The sequence below is a fragment of the Xiphias gladius genome, chromosome 22 (assembly GCF_016859285.1).
Source record: "Xiphias gladius isolate SHS-SW01 ecotype Sanya breed wild chromosome 22, ASM1685928v1, whole genome shotgun sequence".
NCBI lineage: Eukaryota > Metazoa > Chordata > Actinopteri > Istiophoriformes > Xiphiidae > Xiphias > Xiphias gladius.
In genome coordinates, this window is record NC_053421.1 from 13,650,206 (window position 1) to 13,661,996 (window position 11,791).

The window sequence follows — 11,791 nt, forward strand, 5'->3', positions numbered from 1 at the left end:
AATGGGTGGACAAAAGAGGATATATATATATATATATATATATGTGTATATATATACACACTCTAGAATAGGAATCAAATATTGTTCAGAAAGTTGTAGAAGTTCAAAAAACACTGTTGTTCATGTTCCCACAAATGTGTTGCACTTGTAGTTTACTTTGCTTTCATCTTCTGTCCAGTTCATCCCAAACCAGCCCCATGGGGTTCAGTCTAGAGACTGTGCTGATCTTCCATCATGTGAAACCACCATCTAGTTCTTTTCTTCTAATGTTTTGGGTCATTATCTTGATGGAGGATGAACCCCTGACCAACCAGTCTGTCTTCCCTTTGTTATTTGCATTTTCTCACCATTCTGACCACAATTGACAGTTCTACTTCCTGTAGTACATTCTTGTCCATATAATGCATCAGAGGGTGTAGTAGCATTTTGTTCCCACACTGCCTTTGTGCAGACAGAGGGTTTGTAAGTGATCAGCAAAAGTTGAGACACCTGTAGAAATTGTTCGCATTAACTTTCAAGGATAGAAACACCTGTCGGTATAATGGAGTGTATGTTGTGTGTGTAAAATCATAATCTGAAAAGTAACTAGTACCTACAGCACTATGGATGTAGTGGAGTACAATATTTGCTTCTGTAGTGAAGTGGAGGAATAAAGAAGCATAAAATGGAAATACTCAAGTCAAGTACAGGACTTGAGTGAATGTACTTGGTTTTATTCAGTCACTGCTCCTTGACAGGTATAGACTGATTCTAAATATGTAGTGTATTAGCTCACTTTACTGGTTTTGTGGCACAGGGTGTAGAAGAGATCAGACAGTTTATTTTGTCTGAGTGTCTGGGAAAGGGGTCAGAGGTTGCAGGAGGGCAACAGCTCTCTTTCTTCATCCCCTGCTTTTCCTCTCCACAGCGCAAAGCCGAAGGGTTTAGTGCACCGAGTTAAAGGATGTTGCGGGTTGATCTTGATCACTGGTTCTTCCTCTTGGCCTGCTTCCTCTCTTACCTCACGGCGAGCTGTCCCAGTTCTCTACCTGCCAGACGCACTGCTGTCTTCAGCCGGCGGCAGGGACGGGTTGTACACTCAGCCGGTTGTGTAAGAGCAGTGTAAAGAGATAATACTCTTTGCTCAAGACAAGCTCTTAGCCTGTACTTTCACCTGCCGTCATTAACACAGTTATCTTCAAATCCCTGCACCACAAACAAGATAGTCACAGTTTGCTCTTAGATTAATGGGCCATGCTTTTTATTTTAGGGTTATACATTTTGAACACACGGTTGTATACAAAAAAAATCCAGAACACTTATACTTAACCTTTAGGGGAGACATTTAACTTTTCCAGACAATACTCTTCTGTAATGATATACAATTATGTTAAAGAGCATTGCTGTCTACATAAACTGTGTCCGTATGAACTGTTGGGTATGAGTACATTTCTAGACAGAGACATTCAAACCAATTAAAGTCTTTATTCCACTGATATATGATCTAACTGCAAAACCAAACCTTTGCAACTTGCACGTCCTCACATGTCCTTGCTTTCCACAACTGTCGAGACATCCAGCAGCAGGGATGTCTCTAAGATCTGAACCGTAGCAGGGCTCAGTTCCTGGAGGACTGTGGGAGTAAACCTTCATGCCTTTTAAGTTGTTGGAGCTTGTTCCCCGAGGAAAAGGTTTCCTGTGATAACAGCCTGTAAGAGATTGCATCCAAGAAGTTGTCAGAGTTGAGATATAAACACATTTCTCGCAAGAATACAAAGGATCTTGTAGAGAGCACTTGTTCAAGGAATCTCAAGCAATTTCATTCTCAAACCGCATCTAACTCACTGTAAACCACAGGACTCGAAGGAAGACTGTCAACAGCATAGGCTCCTGTAACTACAGGCTCGAGTCATTTTAAATAATACCATTCAACGTCAATATTAGGATAATTTAGAGTCGATTCAACCGCTGGGTGTCTCTGCAGTTCTTGGAAAACAGCCTCTGCAGTCTCAGCATTCGTACATTAACACAAAAAGGTTTCCTCAAGCGGGTTCCTCAAAAAGAAGAGGATCAAATATCATTACACAGGCTCAGTCTTTATAAAACCTCAATGTGAGCGTGGGAGGAGTGTAAAGATTTCTTTTTTCAAATTTGCACGGCGTAAACGGCCGAAAATAGAGGACTACATGATGGCGGCTGCAGGATGAGTGTTTTCAGTGTGAAAGGAGACTTAGTTCTCATGACAGGATCTGACCAGTGGTTCTGAGAAAAGCCTGCTGGGACTGTAGACTTAAATCACAGCACCCTCTGGTGGCAAACACGTATGAATGAATTCAGGAAGAGATTAAAAAACAAACAAACAAACAAAACAAAAAAAACACATTAACTTTATTTCGTAAGCGAAAGTGAAAATCTAGTCCGCAAAAACTCCAAACTCAAATCCCCCAAATAGCTGTAAAAACACAATCTCTGTGACAGCTTGCTGAAATTGTGGGTGAGGCGATAAACATGTAGTAAACCGAGATTCGGTGGTAGGCTCCTCTTTGGCACAGCAGCAGCTGGTCCTGGAGTGCAGGGCAAGTGGAGTGCACACTGCCTTCAGTTAGGAAAGATTAATCATTAGACAGCGACCCCGTTCGAAGTGAGAACCAACATCTCACACACACACACACACACACACACACACACACACACACACACACACACACACTCACAGAAATACTCAGATGGTGATATATAAGAGAAATATAAGACAGAATATGGAGCCAGTCAGATTAAAGATAGAAAGAAAAAACTAGAGTTGAAGTCACAGATTTCTTGCTTGAATGGAGGAAATGAGGAAGCATATATCTCGTGTCCAACAAACCGTTCCAATATTTTATCTGGATCACCTTGAGGTTTAGATATTTGTGTTGTCCCATGTGTCTACTAGATGTCTATATTTAGTTGTTGTCATGTGTCGCGCTGGTCAGCTGGGATCCTGGAGCAGGACACGCCTCTGGGCTGAATGGAGTGCGCCGCGCGTAAAGTCCGACCTGCGGCGGATCCAAACTTTTTCGTTATCTCCTTTCACGGTTTTTAATAAGTATCCAGTCGACGATTTTTGCTTCGTTTCAAGTCGATTAAATGCAGCGATGACGCGAGAGGAAGATCTCATCCGGATTGCAAAGAAACTGGACAAGATGGTGTCTAGAAATAACACGGTGAGACTATATTTTGACACCCACAGGTGGCGCGTTGTCGTGCCACCTCGTGCTGTGCAGAAGGCCCGTGCGTGTCTCCTCTGAAAATGAAATGGTTTAACGGAGAGTATGTGTCTGAGTCCGTGTACTGGGAAAGTCTGCACAATTGTAACATGAGCCTGACTGTACTGGAACACACGATCAACAGGTGTTTGGCGCGGATCCGCACACATTTCGCCTGCAGGAAGTTTCGGTCTCCCGAGTGTGCAGCGCCCTATGGGTCGAGTTGTGCAAATCTTTTGCTGGTTGACATGTTAAACAGAAACTAAAGTATGCATCAGAAAGTAAACATCGCGGCCTTTGGGCAAGGTCGTGTGTGTGTGTGTGTGTGTGTGTGTGTTGTGCGACTGAATCTGCAAACAGGACGTTGTTTCAATGCGCTCTTGCACAGCTAGGGGGCTGTAAGCGATGTAGGCAATAAACACTGACTTCTAGCAGGAATAAACAGTAACAGTAGTAAACAGAAATGCTTAAATTTAATGCCTGCTGCGATAGGATCTTTGAATTTATGCCTTGAGTATCTATTTGTCTTAAATATTGATGAAAACGTTAAAATACAGAAGTGAAACTTACTGCTTACTTATCATTTTCTGGTTTCTTTTTTTTTTTTTTTTTTTTGATGTTGACATATGCATGGCGTCAAATCTGTATTTTTTCAGTTAGAAGATATTTCTAAAGGAACACATTCGAGATTTTAAAGGTTGAAAGTCTAAATGATGTTGGTTGTGATTATTTTACATGTGCAGGAGGGCGCCATGGACCTGCTTAAAGAACTGAAAGGTTTCAATATGACACTTAAACTTCTCCAGGTAGGCTCCAGTATATAGTTTTGAATTATTTAGAGCTGTATATTAGATAAGTGTACTGTTTTACCATCACTTTTCGGCCAGTTAGCTAATTAGAAGCAATGCAAGAATAACTGACGGGACAAATGAAATAAACTGCATGATAATTAATGTTCACACTGTACATTTATACGTGTATGTTTGTTTCAGGAAACGAGGATTGGCATGTCTGTGAACGGGATCAGGAAGCACTGCACAGATGAGGAAGTCATTGCTTTGGCAAAGGTCCTCATTAAAGACTGGAAAAGACTTCTGGGTACACTTGACTTTGTGGCATGATAGATGATTTACATAGATACATGATTTATTGAGCAGTTAAATAGTCATTTGTGCAAAAAATATGTCAGTGGACTGAATAATTTGCTGATATGATTCCACTTCACGTACATTCAAACAGACTCTGGCCATTCTCACTCGGAGAAACCGGCGGAGATGAAGAACGGACTGGACCCCAGCAAAACCGCAGCGTCTCCAAACAGCTCGCCCTCCAAGACACAGAGTAGGTCAGTACTTTCACGGACGCTGCACAGAAACCGCACAGGTAACATTCAATTTAACGCAGACGGAGGGACATGATGAAACAAAGCTCTGGTCATTAACAGAATACCTGCAACGCCCCACAGTGACTAAACTGCTTTAGATTCAACCAAACATTACACGTATACAGCTTGAAAAATAGCTCAACCCCACATGCAACAGCAGCTTTGTGCAAAGGCGCTCAAGAAATTAAAAGATGAAAGAAAATGTCAGAACAACCAGCAGTAAGGTAGTAATAACCTAAGGATGATGTAAAATGATGTAAAGACAGGTCTTTGTTTGTTTCTCATGGGAGCTTTTAAATCACTGTGTTTTCATCTCTTTGTCATTTATGAACATTGACTCATCATTTTGCAGAGGTACAGTTTTTCTACCCGCTGACAGTTGTAGATGGACTGATGTCATTCTTACTGTACTTGCAGTGATGATCTACAAGGGAAAATATATTACCCCCACAAAAATAACCTGGGACTCAGCAAATACAGTATAAACAAAGAACACATTCAGCACCAAGGACAGTGCTTTATTATTAGAAGACAAAACCAATCAAAAGAAAAGTGATTTTTTAAAAAAAACCTCATTTTACATCAGATCTTCTAGCAATAGCTCATCAAATTTATAAATCAGCTATGACAGCAAAGTGAATTAAAACTAATGGTTCTGTAGTGTGCATGTACTTTCTTCGCTATTACTGTGATCAGGTTTGGACATCTGAAATTTACCTTAAAGTCTCGGCGCACATGATGATGTATGCATCTGAATCCAGTCCAAGATTTTAATCTCGTCTGGAGCACGAACGTCCCCCTACGCCGGTGATAACTACAGCTCTAATTATGTGCTGTTCTTCAGTGAACTCGTTGTCGTCTGAAGAGACACTTTGCGTTTTAAAAAGTATTTCTGTGTTTTTTGTTGTTTTTTTTGCATATAGTTATATCTACTGTTTCGATAAAGATAAAGTTTATGAGGCCAAGACCGTGCAAGCTTAGCAAATGGACTGCTGTAATGTCATCTTACAGGTGACTGTGTCTTTACTGGTTTACCATTGCATAGCCAAACTAATGTGATGTGTAATGAGCTTCATATATTTAACACTGGTGCAGATACCAGTTAATTTCTCCCTGTAACACTCAGAAAGAGACATATATGCAGTTTGCAGCAGCCTATGTTAATAATTCAATTACAGCTAAATAATTACTGGTAAATTATACTAATGTTAAAAATAATACCAAGCCCGTCCATGATGAAGATCACATGGTTTTACCGCATCACATTGTCTATTATGAAAACAGGTGGTGGAATTTGCTAGTGAGCCATCTGAAATGACTGCAGTGAAGATATGTGATTACCCAACCTCCTTTTTATTATTTAATTCTGTCCGAATATGGCCTAAGTTGCATTACGACGACAACCCTGAATCCAAGTGAAACTGGTAAATGTTTGTTGGCTCTTGAACGGAGGTAAAAACGATACTTCCTTTGTTTCTGTTAGTCACAGGATATTGGATGTCAAACCAAAACATGACTCAGATCCTGAAAAAAAATACTTCGATAAAAACGGAAAAGAGAAACATAACAATGAGCACAAAAACAAAAACAGACACGGCAATGACCTCAAGGATGAAAAGCACCTGGCGGAGCCAGAAATCAGGAAAGAAAAGCATTTAGAAGAAGGCAAACAACAAAAAGCCGTGGAGGGCACCCAAATGGAGATAGATAACAAGAAACAGAAGCATGGACAAGACCTGCAGAGTGAAAGACACAAGCCAGAACCAAGGACAGAAAGACCCTTAGAAGAACCAAAAAAGAGGAGACACGTGGAAGAACTCAAACAGGATAAACACCCTGAGGAGCCCAAGAAGCATAGCTGTGCAGAGGACACAAAGAGGGACAAGCACAGAGAAGAAAGCAGACATGAGAGGCAGATAAACACACCCCAACGAGAGAGACTGTCGAGCGAACCCCAGAGACAGAAACCTGCTGATGTTCACAAGCCAATATTTGAAAGGTGAGAACAAGGTGGTTTAAACACTGATTATTACACATCAGAAACATCCAGCAGAGCTTCAGATCGAATTATTCATTTCAGGAGAGGGGTCTTGGACAGCAGTATTCTGTATCCCAACCGGTTTCCCTCTCCTCCTCGACCTGCTCGGCCTTCTCTCCCGATCAAACGCCCCTCTTTAGATGTGAAAAAAGACAGGTTAGGACTCGTACATCACCTGAGCTGAAGAGCGTTAAAGATTCAAATGCTCCTGCTGATGCTGCATGACATAACGGTTTCCGAGTTACTCACATGCACTGACATTTGTTCCTGCAGTTTTGCAACTAGGTTCACGGGCCTAACAGGATACCAGCTGTGCATGGTGCATGCTTCGCTGAGTCAGTCAGGTGTGTGTCTATTGAAAGGATTTTATATTTAGCTCGAACAGCATGCTATAATTTTGGGGACTCTTGAGGTGCAGCACTCTGATCTGTACTGTTGTGACCTTTGTTCAGGAAGGATGGTAAAGACGCTTCCTCCCGACATGCTCATCCTCACGCTCCTCGACCCGCCTCTCCTCCGGCTAAGCAGCGACCTTCACTGGAAGTAAAGAAAGAGAGGTCAGGCGTGCCTTGTTGCATGTTTGTGATTCCATTTTTGAGTGCAGAGACGTGTGAGATTTTAGGGGGGCTTCTCAAACCAATGTTGATTGTCACATCAGGAAAGTTCCACCGGACCCAAATGCTCCGATACCTCCTCTTCCTCTTCACCTTCATCCTCCTCCACCAAGGTCAGGGTCTGCATGCCCACTTGCATTGCATCACACTGAGATTTTCTGCAAGTACTCACTCTCAATGTGAAGTGGTTCAGCTCAGTTCAAATCTGTCTCTTAATTTAGAAAAGAGCCTCCCGACCCCAACGCTCCTCTTCCTCCGCTCCCTCTTCACCTTCACCCCCCGCCGCCTCCTCCGAAGCGTTCCTCACTGGACGGGAGAAAGGAGAGAGAGCGGTCAGGTTCAGATGAGTTCGTATTGCAGACTGTCTGGAATGTCTGCAATCACTGCCTTGATGTGTCTGGGTGGATTATTTTTGGAAAAATAACCTGTAATTTGGAAAGTGATTCTCTGCATTGAATCGTTGTGTTATTTGCCACAGCAGGAAGGAGTCATTGGACTCGAAACCTCCTTCACAGAAGAAGACATCAGATCACGTGAAGAAAGACAGGTCCGGGATCTGGGAATTATTCTGTGCCTCATTCATCCTTGAAAAATAAGTTTTCTGTTTTTCTCTGGAGGATCATCACTGACAGGATTTCAAAGACTAAGCTTTTTCAGATTTGTAATTCGGGAAAGATTGTAATTTTTCATAATCCTGCCATTGCATTTGTATTGGGACATATATTTGGGAGGCCTCCGGATAGTTCAAGCTGCTGTAAAGCAATTGACTGTAAAAAGAACATAGCTTCTGTTAGTTTTTCTGGGAGTACAAAGACTGTTTTCTTGTTGTAGGAAAGACTCATCGGACAGCAAAGTGTCTAACAAACACTCCAATGAAGCCAAGAGAGAAAGGTTGGCGCGCCATGAGTGTGGCAGTGTTTGTTGAGCTGCGGGTGTGACACACACACACTGGTTGTGTGGTTCAGCTTCTCAAAACAGATCTTTGTAGTTCTTCAGTGCACGAGGAGCTTGCCTTATTATACTTCTACTGTTCTTTGCTGGAGTTGTTTCAAAATCAAACACAGATGTTTCCCTTTGTTAGGAAAGATTCCTCTGAACCACCATCTCCCAAAAAGCCCAGTTTGGATGTCAAAAAAGAAAAACACAGGTGTGCAGGACCAGGAAAATAAGTTCTCCTGTATATTGTATTTTATGCTGCTTCATGTCAAACATAATCCCAAAGCGTGTATTTCTACACTTGATTAGAACAAAGTTGTCAGTGTCACATTTTTTTTTCTATTTTTGCAGGAAGGACTTCTGCGACTCGAAGCCAGGCCAACCTGTGAAACGTCATTCAACTGACCCCAAACCTGACAGGTGGTACTCTACTAATTTCAATCTCACTCACACTTGGCAATGAAATAGAGATAAACATTGTCAACAAAACCAGATTTACTGAAAGAGTCTCATTACATAGACGGGAATCTACTGATTCAAAGAAAAGCAGCTCACTACCAGCAAAGAAGGTAACAAGTGAAAGGTAAATTACTTAAGATAAACTTCACCGAACTACTGATTTGTGAGAATGATTGATTGTTTTTTGGTAAAAGTTTCACAGCTTTCTATAAGTGGGAAGCATATAGATAATACAGATAACGACTTTGACTTTGTTTCATAGGAGAGAGTCTCAGCCTGGACTCCACAGAGACCTCTCAGCCTGGACCTCCACAGAGGAAGCCAGCTGTCAGTGTATGTCGAATTTTTGTTCAATATTCAAGTCATTGTAGGTTCATTACGATTTATGCTGATCATCCTCGTGATTATTTTTACAATCAATATAGCTGAAGTAAGAGAGAGAACTTACATTTCTGTGTTTGGTGCACAAGAGGGGACATGTTGTGATTGTTGTAATGTGTCCTTTTTTTACAGAAAGGGAAAGGTCGATGCCCCTAAAACTCCCACCACCCCGACCAGCCCCGTGTCACCCAGCTTCAGTTCTGCTGGGGGTCCACTGTCTCCTCACTTGGCTACTGGAGACTCCATCAGGGACAAGTGCATTGAGATGCTGGCAGCTGCCCTGCGCACAGACGGTGAGGCTCTCTGACAGTAATACATAACAGTAGCTAATGTCTTGATATGCTGACGAAGTAGCTCGTACAAACACAGACTGCATACAGGAGTTGGACAACATAAACTACAGAAGAAGTATATTGGTGGTGTTTGCAGATTAACAGTATTTTAAAATTATTTTTTACTGGTTTTCACAGACGACTACAAAGAATTTGGAGCTAACTGTGACAGCATGGCAGCAGAGATTGAAGATCATATCCTTCGGTCTAGTTAATTGTTTGCTGTTATGGTTGGTTTGACTAATCTGTAGTTCATTCAGTGATGATCCAAATGGAAAGGATCCCATTAGACATTATTACTGTAATCAGATAAACGCCACAGTGGATTTGATTCTCCCTTGACTACATTGTTGCACATATCTACCAGGAGATAAAGGCCACCGATATGAAATATAAGAACAGAGTCCGCAGCCGCATCAGCAACTTGAAGGACCCCAAGAACCCTGGGCTTCGCAAAAACGTACTGGCACGGAGCATCGAGTTAAGCCGCATTGCCACCATGTCTGCCGAGGTAAAGACCGCCACAGCTTCATCTTTATTTATTAATGAATTAATTTCATGATGCTCACATTTGTTTTTGTGCCTGGTAACACTTTTGTCATGTCTCTGCCTGTCACACTTGCTGTCTGCATTTCTCCCACAGTCCTGTATTCTACTCATAGCCACTTGACTTCACATTGTTCCCCCTGTTCCCTTGACACGTTGTCTTCATGTAGGAAATGGCCAGCGACGAGCTGAAACAGCTGAGGAACGTTCTCACCCAGGAGGCCATCAGGGAGCACCAGATGGCCAAAACCGGTGGCACCACCACCGACCTGCTGCAGTGCGGCAAGTGCAAGAAGAAGAACTGCACCTACAACCAGGTAAACAGACGGGCACATATTGCATGTACCAGCGCATGGTGCATGCAAACAAACCTTAACACCTATAGACACTGGACATACATTAAGAAGCTACTGGGATTTTTTATTTTTTGCACACGCACCTTTCTTAATCTTGCATTACAGGGTTGATTGTGGAGTTTCAACAAAGCGAAATTAATCATTAGCTCAAGAAAAAGTATATTTAAATGTGTTTTATTGTTAAGAATTAGTGAGAACGGTAGTGTGCAGGAGTCAGTGACAGCATGCAAGAAGATAGAAGAAAACTAGCAAGGGAAGGTGTATGGGATGTTATTTAATCTGGATTTCCCTATAGGGTGCTATAATAGAAGAGTTTTTCACAGCTATTTGGTTCAAAATACAGAATAATAGTGAATAGTCCTTTACCCTTACACACCATGTTACAGACCCACGTAGAAAAGTGAACTTTTGTATATAATGTATGTGCATTTATGAGAAGCCAGTGGATAGAGACTTGTGTGCTGTGGTATTAAGTTTGCTTTGATTATATCATCGCTATTTTCTGAATTTTGTGGGATCATTCAAGGACCATCTGTCAAAAACATGGAAGCCTAATCAAAGATCTGTATTATGGAGTAAATACTCCTTAATTAAGCAATTAGGAGTAAATGATCGTGTTTCAGGTTTAATCGTGTCTTCTCTATATTCAGTAAATTGCTTCTTTGCACTGTAATGCACTGCTTATGTCTACAAAAACCCCTATTTGTGTATTTTTAGGTGCAGACACGCAGTGCTGATGAGCCGATGACCACATTTGTCCTGTGTAATGAATGTGGTAACCGCTGGAAGGTAAGTCCTTTCCTAGGTCTCAACAGCTCATATACTTTGTACTTTTATGAATAATTCTTTTAAACACTCTTTTAATACTTTTTTTTCCTAAATTTCAGTTCTGCTGATGCCTTCCAGGTGAAACCACTTTTTTTTGTGAGCGTATGGAACTGCATATTTTCTATAATGGGTGGGAAGGGAGTTTATAAATTATTGCAGCTAGTGATTTAAAACAGTATTCTTACAATTTTTACTTGAATTTTTGAGATTTATAAGCATGTGCTAATAATCGGGGTTTGCTTTATGTTGATTTAAAGACTGAGCATGAATGTCATTTCGATGACTGCCTCATTAAATCAGCCCAGTCAGAAGACATTAATAGTGATCATTGTGCTGTCATTACGGAAAGACGATCATAACCCAGTTAATATACCATGTCATATTACGGCTGTTCACTTTGTATATATCAAATTCAAATAAACTGCATAATTCATCAATGTTATGGCTTTTTAAACTGTTGTTCAATACAATCAGCCTTAGTCAGAGCCACTTCACACATTTTCAGCGTCATCGTATAATTTCTTTCGGCACACAGTATATAAAATTGTTTGCTCTTAAGTATTGTTTAGATTCATATTTTTTTGTTTTAATAGTTAATTTTATATGGGCACAATAACTGAGTTCACTACAGTTCTTTACATTTTTATCAGCATTTATTGATGATTTCAATTAACTCATAAGTCAACAAACTCA

The 11,791-nt window shown here is 41.1% G+C and overlaps 1 protein-coding gene across 1 annotated transcript; it reads left to right on the plus strand.

Moving 5' to 3' along the window:
- The first annotated feature begins 2,873 nt into the window (after window positions 1-2,873).
- Window positions 2,874-11,529, plus strand: tcea3 (transcription elongation factor A (SII), 3). Its single transcript, XM_040117371.1, has 20 exons — window positions 2,874-3,182; window positions 3,968-4,030; window positions 4,217-4,322; window positions 4,464-4,569; window positions 6,092-6,607; window positions 6,689-6,802; window positions 7,099-7,203; window positions 7,305-7,373; window positions 7,482-7,592; window positions 7,739-7,807; window positions 8,092-8,151; window positions 8,342-8,407; window positions 8,548-8,619; window positions 8,918-9,022; window positions 9,169-9,329; window positions 9,507-9,563; window positions 9,725-9,879; window positions 10,085-10,231; window positions 10,988-11,059; window positions 11,158-11,529. Exons 1-20 carry the CDS (start codon window positions 2,934-2,936, stop codon window positions 11,164-11,166), a joined length of 2,412 nt encoding a protein of 803 aa, XP_039973305.1. The 5' UTR covers window positions 2,874-2,933; the 3' UTR covers window positions 11,167-11,529.
- Window positions 11,530-11,791: the final 262 nt, after the last annotated feature.